General features: G+C 39.7%; 1 protein-coding gene across 3 annotated transcripts in view; it reads right to left on the bottom strand.

Annotated features, from left to right (window-relative positions):
• Window positions 1-12,396, bottom strand: part of RIPOR1 (RHO family interacting cell polarization regulator 1) — a 405,268-nt gene that overhangs the window by 22,152 nt on the left and 370,720 nt on the right. For all 3 annotated transcript variants that reach the window (XM_063438390.1, XM_063438389.1, XM_063438388.1), the window contains exons 13-16: window positions 5,846-6,736; window positions 3,062-3,204; window positions 1,434-1,608; window positions 792-927 (exon numbers count right to left, since the gene is read on the bottom strand). In XM_063438390.1, coding sequence (XP_063294460.1) covers window positions 792-927; window positions 1,434-1,608; window positions 3,062-3,204; window positions 5,846-6,736 — 1,345 coding nt within the window. The remainder of the gene's footprint in view (window positions 1-791; window positions 928-1,433; window positions 1,609-3,061; window positions 3,205-5,845; window positions 6,737-12,396) is intronic.

Below are 12,396 nucleotides of genomic sequence, written 5' to 3'. Positions count from 1 at the left end.
TATTCAATAACTGAAGGAAAAACTGAATTTTCTGCAGATGGCCCTTTTAAAACCATCCTTTCTGCTCATAAATTGTGATGGCTTAATCTACTGTCAAATTATTGCAATGCCTTTTGAACACTGGGTGCCAACTCCCATGAGGATTTTCATTTATTCCAATGAGTATAAAAAATGCATACCTCCCAACATTTTAAATGTTCAAAGAGGGATACTTGAATTTTTGGGGTGTGAGTGTACCCAAACTCAATTGTTTGACATATTTCCCCTTAGTCTGAAGGAGAAAACAAAATCTCACACAAAGGCTGTTCAATTTCCACAACAACCACTTACAAGAAGTGAAGAATGAGGGGCAAACCAGGTTTAGTCATATCAGTTAATAAAAGGAGTCCCTGGTAGCTCTGATTTTGTTTCAAACACAATATGCGGTCGTTGTTCAGCAGTGAATTAATTACTGTAGTCAAGATTTTGAGTTTCTTGAAACTGGTAAGAGCTTGCCTTTAAAATATTCATTAAATATGACAGACTGCTCAACCCTCTCTTCCCTTTCCGACTGATAATAAAGAATGTCCTGCAAACAACTACTACTTATGAGAAAGAAACATTTAAAAAAAGATATGGATGTCTTAGTGTCAAAATAAAATGCATTTTAAGAATTTAAATACCTGCACACACTGAATTTTTCTACGACAAACAGTTTGAGTTTTAACAACAAAAGAGAGAAAAAAAATATTCTATATATATTTATTTTAATACCATGCTACATTTCCTCCCACATTTAACACTTGGCTCACCTTCTTCAGCAGTATTTGCAGTTCCTGTTTTTTCCTCTGTTAATCGGCAGATAATTTCTAGAATCTGGGCTTCTCTCATCAACTTATCTAAGGCATACATCTCACGACAACGAAGGGGCCCAAATTTGCCCAGTTGCTATAAATAGAACAATGTAATAAGTAATGCATAAAGGACAATACTATAGGTTTAAAAAAAAAAAAAAAAAAAAAAAAAAAACAACATTTGGAAGTAAATCTGTCAGCCTGCCAAAACAAAAAACACAAAAAAATAAAATAAAATAACCCCCCCCCCACACACACATTGTATATGTTATTATTTCTTCAAACAATGCTCACAATTCTATTCTTTAAACTATATTACATATATTATGTTTTACTGAATTTTTTCAACTAGAGAACATTCACTGTGATGGGGTTTCATTAACCCCTTAAGGACACATGATGGGAATATTTCCATCATGTGTCCTTAAGGGGTTAATGAAACCCCATCACAGTGAATGTTCTCTAGTTGAAAAAATTCAGTAAAACATATTCCGTCATGATTCCCTTTTACTCCAGAAGTAGTGTCCTTAAGGGGTTAAAAGTACTTTTCCCTTGATACACTTATCTCCCCAATTCTGAACCCTAATAAATGTTGCTTACCAGAAGAAGTGTGCTGCAGTTATTCAGATGCATGACTAACGCTTTGTCCAGATGTTCACAACCGGTGCTTAGAGGTTCGGAGTTTCCCTCAAGACCACTGCAATTTACTGCATCCTCTAGAATGTTTTCACATTGTACAGGAGCATCCACAGCTAGCTGATCACTGCTTAGCTTTCTGGAGACAAACAGAATAGTAAATGAAAAAAGGCAATTTAAAGGAACACTATATACAATTCCTGACCCTATAGTGTTAAAACCACCATCTAGCCCCCCTGGTCCCCTTAAATATAGCAAAATCTTACCTTTAATTCAGTCTGCTGCTGCAGGCTCTGCCCCTGATATGCCTGTTTGGCTGATATCTTCAGAAGTGTTGTTCTGAGCCAATCACAATGCTTTTACATAGGATTGGCTGACACTGCTAATGACTCAGATCAAGGGCAGAGCCAGCACAAGCCAAACACAGCCCTTGCCAATCAACATCTCCTTATAGAAATGCATTGAATCAATTCAGCTCTTTGAGGAAAGTTCACTGTCTTCTTGTATTTGTTTTTGTATCAAACAGACATGTTACAATGCTACTGCCAAGCCCATATGTTCTCTATTAAGGGTTAAAGGGAATCTCCAGTGCCAGGAAAACGATCCGTTTTCCTGGCACTGGAGGGTCCCTCTCCCTCCCACCCACCAATCCCCGGTTACTGAAGGGGTGAAAACCCCTTCAGTCACTTACCTGAGGCAGCGGCGATGTCCCTCGCCGCAGTCTCCTCCTCTGCGACGCTCCTCCTCTGCATTGCGTTGGCCGGTGGGCGAGACTGATCCCGCCCACCGGCCAAGGAGACCTAATGCGCATGTGCGGCAATGCCGCGCATGCGCATTACGTCTCCCCATAGGAAAGCATTGAAAAATAATTTCAATGCTTTCCTATGGGGATTTGAGCGACGCTGGAGGTCCTCACACAGCGTGAGGACGTCCAGCGACGCTCTAGCACAGATAATCTGTGCTATGAAGGAGGAAGTGACCTCTAGTGGCTGTCTAATAGACAGCCACTAGACGTGGAGTTAACCCTGCAAGATAATTATTGCAGTTTATAAAAAACTGAAATAATTACACTTGCAGGGTTAGGAGTAGTGGGAGTTGGCACCCAGACCACTCCAATGGGCAGAAGTGTCCCTTTAAGTATGTAGGGTTTTTTAAAAAAAAAAAAAAAAAAACACCTCTATCTCAGAGATTTTTTTTTTGCCTGAAGCTGAAGCAAACAATGTGAATTGTTAGTGTAGGACCCACCTAAGAGGTTTACCTTGATGTGGCAAGAGGGCTTACATCTAATGGCCATTGAAATGGAACTAAAAACCTCCATTTATTTAAATATGCATAGGGATTTGAAATAGTGCACAAGTAACTGTTTTCTTTGTTGTATGTGTTGGGGCTAAAGTGTACTATGGTTATTGTTGCCACCCAAAAGTAGTGGGAGTCTGAGCACAGGACTTATTTTTGTGTATAAGTAATCAGTAAATATATATATATATATATATATATATATATATACTTGGTTAAAAAAGATATCAGTAGTCATGACACTTTAAAACCACTGATGATTTACTCGATATTGGCATATAAACAAGTCTACACACCTCTCATTCCGACCACCTTCATCTTCAGAGAACTCAGAGTCCTCTATATCAGATGCCGTGTTTAGGAAGTCAAAGCTCTCCAGTGCATTCTCCACGGTCAGACTTATGCTTGATGCACGGCTCCGGAAAATTCCCTGCCTTTGCTAGCAATGTAAAAAGTAAGAAATAAAATAAATTTGTGTTAATGAAAAATGACAAAAATGAAATTATAAATGACATAATGGGGGTGGAAAATAGGTAGGGGCTATTTTTTATGGTGGGGTGGGTATCGTAATGTCCCTACTCCCCACCCAAGGTTGAAGGGTGGGTGCTACTTATTAAACAAGGGAGGGGTGACTTTGTGTCCTCCTCCAGCCCCTATCCACAGGCAGCAGATGGGATCTGGTCTCTACCATTAGTGAAGGGTACCAAGTAGCCACCCAGCAACCACCCATAGCTGACAGGGAGGGGGCTCTAAATATAAGTGAACAGGAGCTAGAGTCCCCTGTCGTTGTCCCCCCATGGGTTGCATGTGGGTGCTCAAATTAAATATGCAAAGAGGGAGGACCTAGTGTCAGGGCCCAACCCTTGAGCAGAGTGGGGGTGGTTCTATATAAATGTATGATGTATGGATGGAGACTACTTTTTAAATGGGGGAGGGAGCTGGTGTTCTCCTCAGTCCCCTCCCACATGCAGTCGGTGGGGGGTCCAATTACAATCAGCAAGGCCCCCGCCCCCACCCATACATGGCAGAATGGGGGCTGAGGACACCAATTAAATACACAAGTGGGGAGGGCCTAGTGTCCCCAGCTCCCACCCATGGTTGGCATAAGTGGGCTCTAATTATATGCGTCCGGCAACGTTCGGTCAAGATGTAATCCAAACCAATTCAGCCTCAATTGTAGCTTGCAGTACAAAATCCAAACATTGTTAGATAGCGTGAACAATGTTTGGATTTTGCCATCTGAATTGTCCTGTACAGCACCAGATGGTTTTGCCCTGTTCAGTTCAGAATAATTAGTATACTTTAGGGTATAATCCTGTGAGTATCATTTATAACTACTTTTTCAAAAGCTTTTATTTCCACTATGATCATATTTTTAGGAAAGATGATGATTTTCTTTGTTAAACTTGTATAGATTTTCTTCTCGCCCCAATATATTACATGATGTATACATGATGACATTAGTTAGACACTGCTGACAAACAAAGACATTACATATTTACAGGTGGAATTTTTGGTCAATTGAAAAAATAGCCAAATAACTATATGATGCTTGGATATTCATTTTTTTTTTTTTTTTTTTAAAGCATACCGACCCTTTTTATGAATTGGATAAAACAACAACAACTCTAAGCAGAGAATTTCACAAGTTTATTGTTCTTACTAGAATGAACTTTTTTTGATGTAGACAACATTTCTCATTTTTTATTGTCATTGGATAATCATTTTGTCTGTACAGTCCATACTGAATCATTTGCCTTGAGTGTTGATTGTATTGACCCTGTATGTATCACTAGATTATGACATACCCTCTGAGATGTCCTTTTTAAAGCAAACAGATTCAATTTTTTTTAGCCTTTCTTCATGACTAAAGTCTTACATTCCCTTTATTAATTTTGCATCTCACTTATTCACTTTTCCAACTTATAGCTTCTTTAAATCGTCTTTGCCATGGTTTGATAAGCAAAATTATATTTTCATTACATGAAATATTACCCCTTTTCACACAGGATAGTGCCTTACTGGCCTTTACAACTCCTACTGCCCAGTCCACTAATTAAGGCAAATACCTCTGCAGAGAAAAAATATCCTGCTCAAAATTAATTATTTTTCCATGTTTTGTGTCATATGCAGATATTGACACAGGACGTTCAATACTAATTACAAAGACACTACTGAACAGATTAAAGAAAAGTGGCACCAGCTCAGAAGCCCAAGGTACTCTAATTACCAGTTTTATCCAACTTGAAAATTTGTAACGACTCTATCTGTCAGCAAATAATCAATTCACGAAAAAAGCATATTCACCCGAAACAATTGCTTTTAAGTTGCACAGTAATTTTTAATTTAAATGCCTTATTACAATCTAAGTAAAATAGATTACATCCACAGCAATACTCTGATCTATACTTCCAAATACTTCTTAATAGATGGCAATCACATTTGTCATAAAAGCATGCTGGTTCCTAGTAATATTGTTGTCCACAATATATTCACAACCACAGATTGAGCTAGGTGTTCATTTTCAGCCTATATTACTGTAAAGCCTTTATTTAGGAATGTAAGCACAGCCTTGATTTAAACAAAATTTATAATGAAAATTACTTAGAATTTGCCATTTAAGAGCAAGGATAATATTAAAGTGTGGCGTCATTGTTGGCATTTAGAAAGAGTTATTTTGATGGTGTCAAAAAACTTCTGGTAAGTAACCCGAGAAATCACAATATAGGTTAAGAAAATAATAAACAGAATATATTCTTATACCTACCTGAAGCTAACCATCTGTGCATTTTTATAATTAATAAAACATTGCACATATTTTAAGTTTTGTTCCCTAACAATTTACTGTAACAAATATATATATATATATATATTATATAAAATTGTTTTCGAACAATGCTAACAACCTGCTAACAGTACCTTGCTATGTACTACCATTAGTATCTCTCTATTAATATATACTCAATCTATCTTTTTAATCAGTATTTCCATTTCCCTTCAGATGCATATAGAAATCAGCAGACAAAACTTGTATTGTAAAAAAGTGTAATTTGCTAAAGGAAGCAGCTTACTACACTTACCATCAGTAGCTCTTCCAAATGTTTTACTTCACGTTCAAGTGTTTGCAATTCAGGGAACTGCCCTCGGTAATCATCCAGAGAGGAAGTCAAGGAGTTAATGGCGTCGTTCAAACCGGTATCCACAGTTTTTGCTTTTACAGACTCAGAGTTTACTATCTCGACAATGGGACTCTCATGCTCTTCAAGAACAGTGTCCAAACAGGGAAAAGGTATGGGGGAAACAGACACATTTGTTTGCTGCTCATCCATTAAGACCTCACCAAGTTCTTCCACCAAAGGAATATCCTCCACATTTGAAGGCAATTCCGGTTTTAGTCTTTCAGAAGACACCAGCTCTGATGACTTAACACTCTCCTGGTTTAAATTAGCTTCATCCTGAGAGTTTGATGTCCTAAAATCCCATTCCTGAGGAAAGTGCGATTGTACAGTAGTGGGCAAAACTGCAGTGTTCTCACAGCTCCCCTGAGTAACAGCAGCAACTTCTGGAACTATTTCAATGTCTACATGTAGTGGGATTACAGGACTGTCTAATGCTTGTGACTCTCCAGCATCAAAGCTAACTTCACTGATATGACTTAATGTCCTTGAATATGGCACGTGGCCATTGGCTACAGTTTCTCTCTTGTTTGACACCTTTGCCTTCACTGACTCTTCCTCGTCTTCTTCTTCTCCCTGACTGGCATTATCAGCAGTCGTCTTCAGATGCTCCTCACGTTGAGAGAAAGCAATTTCTATATTTGGAGGAGAAGTCTGAACTTCTGGTTGAACAATTGTTTTTGGTGCATGGCGGGTGCTACAAGACAACTGGGGACTGGAAGAATCATCAGACGACTCTGATGAAATGGACCATGCTGCTCCATTTTCCATATCATCTTGTCTTCTCAACATATTCTAAAAACATCAACAACAAATTACTCATTAAAAAACAAAAAAAAAACACCACAACAACAAACAACGACCCCCCCCCCCACCACCACAAATAGGATTTTATGTAAGAAGTATAGGTTTAATTGTACACAAAATTAGTGCTAAAAAGTAACTAACATTACACCATTACTTAAATAACCCACATTTAAATATGACAATGTATTTGACGCACTAGTTTTGCATTTATTATCAAAATAACTGGTCTGGAAAGTATGGAAGGAGTACTTATAAACTTAAAGCACCATGTATTTAACAAGGTAGATTACAGCTTGACACACAACAAAACATATTGGCTCATTAGAACAATTGTCCTGACTATTAGCAGATGTTCTTCCCATTCTGTGATTTCATTCCATGGCATTCAAGTCAGGAACTCAAAAATGTTAAGCCTGTTTTTCTTTTGCAAGTAGATAATGTCGCCGAGAGTTCCTTTCAACCAGATAAGCCTGCATGCTCAGAACACCCCAAAAAATAAATAAAAAAATTGTAGAAAGCACCTTAGCAACTACTGATTATAGAGGCACATTACCAAGTATTAGTCAGAGCATATCTAATGATCATCTATGTTTGGGAGTTTGCAAAAGGAAGCAAAAATGCTTAACACACTACATTTTGCAGGAGCTAGACTAATCTACTTTTTTCAACTTACATAGAAGTCTTGCTCATAAGTATTTAGCTGGATGGATGAGACATCACTGCACGAGCAACTTTGAGACAGTTTTTCAAATAATGTCTCTCGTAGGATGTCAAGCAATGGCCAACTGTGCTTCTCCATGGATGGCTGTGTGAACTTTCCAAGGCACAAATGGAGAAGGCTGGTGTTATAATGATGTAATTAGCCCTGATGAATATGGTAGTGTCTGGATGTGCAGCCTCAGTAATATGCAAATCCTACAATTTTGCTGATACAGTAAAAAATAGCTAAGCCACCCCAATTTCCAGGAGAGAAAAAGCTATCTAGCAACCTTGAAACCTTGAATTCTTTCTGCCTGGCTTTTTAGCAATCTGAGTAAAATACACAGGTTTTAACCATGAAACATTCGAAATTACAATATTTCAGTGACACAAAATAACATTTTGTACATTTTACATTTTTGTACTAAATATAAATTGTGGTTAATTGGCAACTGTATTGTATTAAAATAGTGGAATTGAGAAAAGTAATTTAATTATTTGGGGCTTAATTTAACAAATTGGTTTCAATTCACCCCAATTTACAGTTCAGTGAACTAAGTTCATGAAGTGTTTTTCAGCTATAAAATGCAGGAATGTGGGGGTGGGGGTGTCTATATTCAACGTATGACAATTTTTCCAAATACAGTTTCTTTACAAGGGGATCGGTTATTTCTATACAGTTTACACCACTGCATAAAAGCAGTGAAATCCCTTATAGTTTGTGGTAATTTTTTTTTTTCATGAGATGCTCCACTTTTTAAAATAATTGTAAAGATTTTGAAACTGACATCTTAATTAATTCTCATATATATAAAGCAACATAAGCCATTATGGATAGCAGTTAAGATTATTAACTTGTCTTATAAATCTTATAAACGACTACATAGGTGGCATATACAGGTCATTTTACAAAAAGATGTGCTTAGTGAGAAACACTCCACTACCAACATATTTAAAAGAAAATGTATATTTGTTGAAGTTCGTGATACAACATAAATCGCTTAACATTTCAGTAGTCCATAACGGACTTTTTTTTCCAAGTTCTGTTAGGACTGAAATATTGTATCACGAAATTCAATAAAGAAATTCGTTAACATGAAGAAAGACCTAAGAGAGTGCGCTATCAAGAATTACTATCTGGAGTTTTGTACCAAGGCACAAACAAGACCGGAAGCACATCTATGAGATGTAACAAACAAACCAACAAACACACACACTTTTTAGTAGATTTCAATCAAAACTCTGCCTGAGAAAAGAGTTGAATGGGCAAAAGGCATAGGATACTATGTCAGAGGATACTACCTTGAAACCCAGAACTTCCATACATCGTCGGAGAGTAAACTGGGAAAGGTGGAGACAGACCTCAAAGCTTTGCCATATGGAGAATCTCAAATAGACAATATCCAAAACTTCATCTAGAAAGGAGACCCTGGTTTTGGGTACTGCTAAACTCTTGAGTATAAGTAGGTTGACACACCAGCCATGGTCTCATACAAACAACATAAATAGGTTCATGGGGGGGGGGGGGGGGGGGGTGGAGCTTGGCAGCCATGCCGTGCAGTCGCAGACAACATGGGCTCCCAGGCAAAAAGCTAAAAGAATCCAAAATAACAGAGAAAAAGCCCTTAAACCTGCTTCTACAACAGACCCAGACTAAGGGGCTCATTAAAGAGGCAACAATAGCCAGAAGACCCAACGGCAGGCAACAGTCTATCACCGGGGATCAACCTGAGGCCTACGGAGGGCCTGAACAAGCGACACAAGGGGGGCGGCTGACCCCTCTAAAGCAGCAGCCTTCTCGGCTATAGGTTTCCCCGGAGGACTCCACCTCCACCCCCCCCCCCACCCCCCACCACACGGCGGGGGTCATCCTGGCAAACACATGCAACGACCCAACACCAGGGAGCCGACTAGGCCCCACACGCACAGCTGAACGAGTGGAGAAAAGCATGGCGGAAGCCACGTGCAGCCTAGCGCCCAGCAACATACTGCCCCCACTGGAGGAGAGGATTAACCGCCTACTGGAGGCTTTTTGGGCCAAGCCCGCCCTCCGCAGGGTCACCTCTGAGACGAAGTCGTCTGCAGGGCTCCCAGAAGAACCGGCATGGCATACAGTACCACCCAGACAGAGTCATGGAGCAGCCAAACTCATGGGGAGGAGAAGGCGGGTGATCCGGCGGAAACATAAACCTCACCGCGAAACTAATCAACAGAAACGCCGCTACACCCTCAAACTTCAGCCCACCCAGAAGGTACCCCCTCCAGGCACCCAGACAGGCCCGACAGCCACCATGCTCACCAAAAGACTTCACCATGCAGGAGGACCCCAAGAGCCCGCAACATTCTACTGCCACACAACAGCACCTGGTCCATGGTGGCCCAGCGAGAGAGGGGTCTGGCAGGGAGATATCACCGGCGATCTACATAAAGACCAGCATGCCAGCAACACATTCCACGCATCTGGCATAGGGTGAATAACCCGGACTCGGCAGTGGTAACCATGAGCTCCATGTTATGCAGTATATGGGATCACGGGTTTCAATGCAAAGTTTACATAATTAAACGTTGGTTAACCCCTACTATCCTAGCCCATCGCGCAACTAATCTTCTAATCTGTCATAACTGTGTTGTTTCTAGTTAAGACACGCTACACCACATCTGCTGTCTCACAGATAGTGGCGTTAACCCCTTCTCCCCTCCGCGATTAATCAAGTATGTTTAGCCAAACTTATGAGCACATTTAAACTTATGCACACTTGTAACATAACTGATGCTCTCCCTGTGCCACGCTCTTCACTTATCACAGTACAAGATTACCTAGCATGAATGTTACCCTATACCTTAAAACAAAAATGTGCAGTTTTACTCATGACATTTTGTTTTCTAACTCAGACTCTGTATTCTTCAACTGTTTTTGCATTGTATCATATGTCATGGCCACTACATGTACACTCATTGCACATCAAAAAAAAATAAAAAAAAATAAAAAAATAGGTTCATAGTGATCGAAATAATCTGTCTGGAGAAGGATATCATCCAGGCATGGGATCTAGCATAAGTCTGTTCAAGACCTTCAGGTTCAGGAAGGTTTGGAATGATGAATCATTCTTTGAAACCATGAAAAGGTGGAATTAAAAGTCTAGTCCAGTTTCTGAGAAAATGCTAACATTTCATTCCATAACCACAATTAGATCCAGCAGAGCATGAGCCAAGACTGGGTCTCTGGAAACTCAAGATAAGTTGTTCCACGTCTGGGGTGAAAGCTTAGGTGGTGTACTGAAGACATTATATTCGAAACCCAAGGGTTGACCATCAAACTGGAACATGTTTTACAGAAAGGGTAAAGGGGGGACACCTTTTTAGACTCTGAAGAAGTGCCCGTTTTTTAAACCCATGGAAGATGAAGACCTTGACCCAACTTGACTCCCAACCTGTCTTGGCAGAGTAGTCACCCTGAAGAAAAGCTGGAGTTCAGAAAATGTACTGAAAATGTTTAAATTAAATGTAACCCGCAAGCCGATGTATCCTAGGGCAGAAAAGCCCTAACTAAAGCCCTAAACTATTTACACATTACAATATTAAAGTCCAAAACAGGACCAAAAAGTGTGACATCAGAAACCTTAAATTGGAACCCTGTGACCAGACCAGTTCTTAAAAGGATTACTCAAAGCACCATGACCCCTTGTGCTTTTTGAAGTGCTCATGGTGGTAGTAGTCTGGATGTGCAGTGTTTGAGCTTAAACTTTAACACAGTGTTCCAGACTGACAAATGTAAATTCCATGCATTTTTTTTAAATCTGTCGTCAACACACACTTCATGCTGGTAACAGACGTTCACTGCTTCTCTGTTACAGGCAGAGCACATAAGTGGAAGCTTGTGTCTCCCTTCCCTCCCATCCTCCTTAATTGCAGCTTTCAGGTTGCCTTATCCCATCTGACTTTTTTTGTTACTGCTCTCCTTCTCCCTTTGCCAGCTCAGAGTGCAATCATGCACTTTTAGCCACTTAAATGGTCTAAAGACTTTGATATGAAAAGTCTTTGATTGGACTACATTGGCTCCTGTGATGCAAGGAAGACAAGGAGCACTGGGATCTTTGCCCAGCAATGGATTTAGGGAAGTAAAACATCTTTTAATACTTTTTTTCTTTAGCATCTTTTTGAAGGAGGACCTAAATAAGAATTCCATGGAAAAAAAAAAAGTTTGAGAAACCCTTTAAGGCACAGGGTCAAAGAAGAATAATATGCAGAACAGACGTCATATTGGAAAGGTTGGAGGATGCCAATGAAAGGCAAAATTGGCCTGGGGTAAATGAATTTGGTCTATGAGTTGCTCAGAGGAACAACACCTTTTGAATGAAATGGAATGCAAACAATAACTTGTCAAAGTATTTGAGTAGTCGTCAGAGTGAGATCCCTCCAGAGTGCACCTGAGAATCAGTATCAGAGACAAACCAGAACCATTTATAGATCAGGCACGATCACTCCCATTTTCAAAGATCATAGTGATGCCTAATGGATCTGTTACCTGACCCACAGGAGAGGCCAGGAACACAGTAGTAAAGAATTTGGATGACAGATCCATACCCTAAACACAAGAGAGGTTAACAGGAAACTAAGCAACAGTGCAGCAACAGCATCAGGCATCAAAATCAAAAGTTCACAGAAAAACACTTTTGCGTTATTAAAAGGCTAGATACAAACAAAGGCATAAAAGCCTTGGTAAAAAAAATGTTTAGCACCAGCCGTTCCCCCATGGTCCCTAGCATTGATAAAGTGTAAGACTAATATGGCACTATTGCAGATCAAATAAATAATTGTGGAACTTGTAGTTTACCAGATTGATACATGCACACATATATAGTGTACAACACCCAAGGATACACACAGGCTGGAAGGAAGAGTAATTGCAGGGCCAATACCACTACAAACTGAATCCTGTGAATATTCCC

Source organism: Pelobates fuscus, chromosome 12 (genome assembly GCF_036172605.1).
Source record: "Pelobates fuscus isolate aPelFus1 chromosome 12, aPelFus1.pri, whole genome shotgun sequence".
In the NCBI taxonomy this organism is placed as follows: domain Eukaryota; kingdom Metazoa; phylum Chordata; class Amphibia; order Anura; family Pelobatidae; genus Pelobates; species Pelobates fuscus.
This window is presented reverse-complemented; position numbering and strand designations above follow the sequence as displayed.